The sequence below is a fragment of the Thrips palmi genome, unplaced genomic scaffold, assembly GCF_012932325.1.
Source record: "Thrips palmi isolate BJ-2018 unplaced genomic scaffold, TpBJ-2018v1 HiC_scaffold_10, whole genome shotgun sequence".
In the NCBI taxonomy this organism is placed as follows: domain Eukaryota; kingdom Metazoa; phylum Arthropoda; class Insecta; order Thysanoptera; family Thripidae; genus Thrips; species Thrips palmi.
Window position 1 is genome coordinate 3,173,063 of NW_023144621.1, and position 3,000 is coordinate 3,176,062.

At 43.2% G+C, this 3,000-nt stretch overlaps 1 protein-coding gene across 1 annotated transcript; it reads right to left on the reverse strand.

Annotated features, from left to right (window-relative positions):
• Nucleotides 1-828: 828 nt before the first annotated feature.
• LOC117654396 lies at nucleotides 829-2,498 on the reverse strand. The gene is made up of 2 exons (XM_034401004.1): nucleotides 2,119-2,498; nucleotides 829-1,177 (listed from the first exon to the last, which is right to left on the reverse strand). The coding sequence occupies exons 1-2, from the start codon at nucleotides 2,466-2,468 to the stop codon at nucleotides 829-831; spliced, it is 699 nt and encodes a 232-aa protein (XP_034256895.1). The 5' UTR covers nucleotides 2,469-2,498.
• Nucleotides 2,499-3,000: the final 502 nt, after the last annotated feature.

Sequence of the window (3,000 nt, forward strand, 5' to 3'; positions counted from 1 at the left end):
GCGGGGCGCGGATCTAGTTGGGGGGCAAAAGGACAGGACAACTACTGACCCCTCCGTGCCCCTGCACTGGCAATGAAAGGGCGATGATCAATACCCAATTTTTAGCGAGGCAAATTTCCTCTCCCAAAATTTGGCGAGGTGTTAATCACCGCCCCAGATTGAGCGAGATAACCGCCTGGAAGATCGAACAAACACTTTGTCACTTTGCCCCTCCCTCGGGCTCGGGCTGGCTCTGGACCCGCCACTGGGAACCCCGCCGGCCCTGCAGTCTGTCGGCCACCTCGGCGGCACGGCACTGTTGCTGCCTGGCCCCTTGTCCGCGACACTGTCTAGAGTGACCCGCCGCCTTGCTAATGGGCCTCGGAGGGGAAGGGGGAGGGGGGGGGCTTGACAATCACTTGAGGAGTCGTCTCGTCGGGGGACGGCCCCGGACGGCCCTGATGGGGCTAAGGGGCTGTTCTATTCTTGAACAGAATAGTTGTTCTCGAATATTTGGGATCACAGGAACAAAGACTCAGACTCAATGACCAAAGGGAACACTCCAGAGAGAGATTTATTATTCATAGGTTAGTTGCATAGTATGGACACCGGGGTTTACAAGGCAGTGACACGAATAGTTCTCATACCCGACTTCTGGGCGGTACTGCCAACGTAATCTCATACCACTACAACACCTCCCCCTTCGAGACACTAAAGTATTCAGTTGGCAACACTTTCTACGTTGAAAGTAAACAAACACATAGCAGAATACAAAAGTTGATTATATTTGATATAAAAATACAGAGTAATATATTTGATTACATGAATAATATTTATTAACAGCTCCCATCAAACGATGGGGTTTTTAGGATCTTCCGCCCAAAATCTTGTTTTTTGTCGTGACTCAAATGTCATCAATCCTTGAGCTGCTGGAACAGAAACAGCACGAACAGTAGGGTTAGGGTTAATGGTCACTTTCTTTTCACCAGCTCTAATATTGGCGAGAATTGCATCAGCATCAATTTCTTTATTTTCTCTAGCATCAACTCTGTCCGGTTTGGTACTAGAATGTTTCAAATGCCATGTATTTCTGCGTAACTGACCTCCCCCTAATAGTTCAACTACGTAACTTCTGTTACCAGAAAGTTTACGAACTATATTCCCTTTCTGCCATTTCTTTCCTCGTCTGACAACCACACTGTCGGGTGATTCCGTACGTAGGGGCCGTTTTAGCCACCTTAGAAGTCACATAATCAATCTTGCTTGTTCGGCCTGAATATTGCCTAGATGGCGTCAATAGGACACCAGGAAGACACTCTGAGCGTGGGCGAGCTAAAAATTGATTTTCGTTTTCTCCCCCTATAAAATATGACGAAATTTACTGCAAATATGACGGAAATTACGCTAAACGGAAATTACAAATAGATGTTTCTGGCTCACTGCAAATGCCCATCGCCTCAGAAATATGCCATAAGTTTGGCACACTAGTCCGACGTCAAGACACGTCTTTTCACGTGTAGGATGACTTTCTAAACCCAATAGGAGAGGGGCGAGAGGGGCATACGGAAATTACATCAATTGTTACAACCCACCGTTTTCACACACAACTTCCACTCGCACACTCAGCCCCCTTACTTTTTCGCCACCGGAATTCGTTCATAGGGTAAACAGACCGTGCTGATTCTAAATACGGCGGTGGTTTTGAGCAGGGAGCACTCCTAGTAGTTTAGATGATGGTTACTTTGAAACTACTGAGACAAAAGTCGGAGTACGGTGGACATTTTTTACGCGTTCTGAAAGGACACTTCCAATCAATATACGATCTTAAAATTCAAGCAAGATAGTCACTATACGTTAGAGATTTGATGGGTGTGTGTGGAATTCGAAGATTACAATGGAACAAATGGTTACAGAGCCGCAAAGTTGGTGAAAGGTGCGAATGGACATGACGGAACTTACAAAATCGACCCTTTTGGGCCCCCTCCCGCGTCACATGTTAGCTTTGTAAGTCCATATACAAAGGGAACAAGCTAGTCTGGTGCCAAACAAGATTTTTAAGTGCATAAATGGACTGCACTCGAATAAGTTTGCCCTGGGGAGGGTGTGGACACGAAAATGCCCTCTACGCGCGGAATCACCCTGTCACCTTGTGAAAAGTTTACAGGTTTACGGTTAGCATGCAAGTCATGTTGAGATTTTACTTTATCTTGCAATCTTTTTAGCACTTGCTTAACCTTCACAACTTTTGGTTCGAGATTTTTGTTTAGTATTGGGACTAAAGTACGACACTTTCTACTCATAAGTATTTCAGCTGGAGACACATTCATACCCGTTAAAGGTGTGTTATTATACTCCTTGAGAGCATCCAGAATATGCGTACCAGAATCACTGCATTTTTTAAGCATTTGTTTAGCAATATGAACTCCTTTTTCAGCCAGTCCATTGCTTCTAGCATATTCAGGTGAACTGGTTTTAATCACACTCCCCATGCTTTTTGCAAACTCATGACACTCATGTGAATTGAGCGGATTATTATCACCAAATATTATTTGTGGATTACCATGAGTAGAGAAAATAGATCTCAGTGCATCTATTACAGCTTACTACTTTACTTGACAGTGGTTTATTTCTAACCATTTTGACAAGTAGTCCTCAACAACCAAAAAATTTGGAAATTTAAAAATGTAATTTTCAATTCCTATTTTCTGGAACCTCAATTGCGGAATGTCATGGGGAAATTAGTGGCTCATGTTTATTTTTGGCACTATGTCTTTCACATGTCCGACATTCTTTTATAAATGTGGTTATGTCTTTGACATACCTGGCCAATACACAGATTGCCGGGCTCTATTTTTGGGTTTTTCTCAACACCCAAGTGAGCGGTATGTAAATTTTTAAAAACTTTTTTCCTGAGCGATACCGGAATGTTTTTTCTATCTTCCAAAATTACCAATTTATCTTCTACAAAGATATCCATTCTCAGTTTCCAATTTTTTTGCCTCAGTAACAATATCTTTGTTT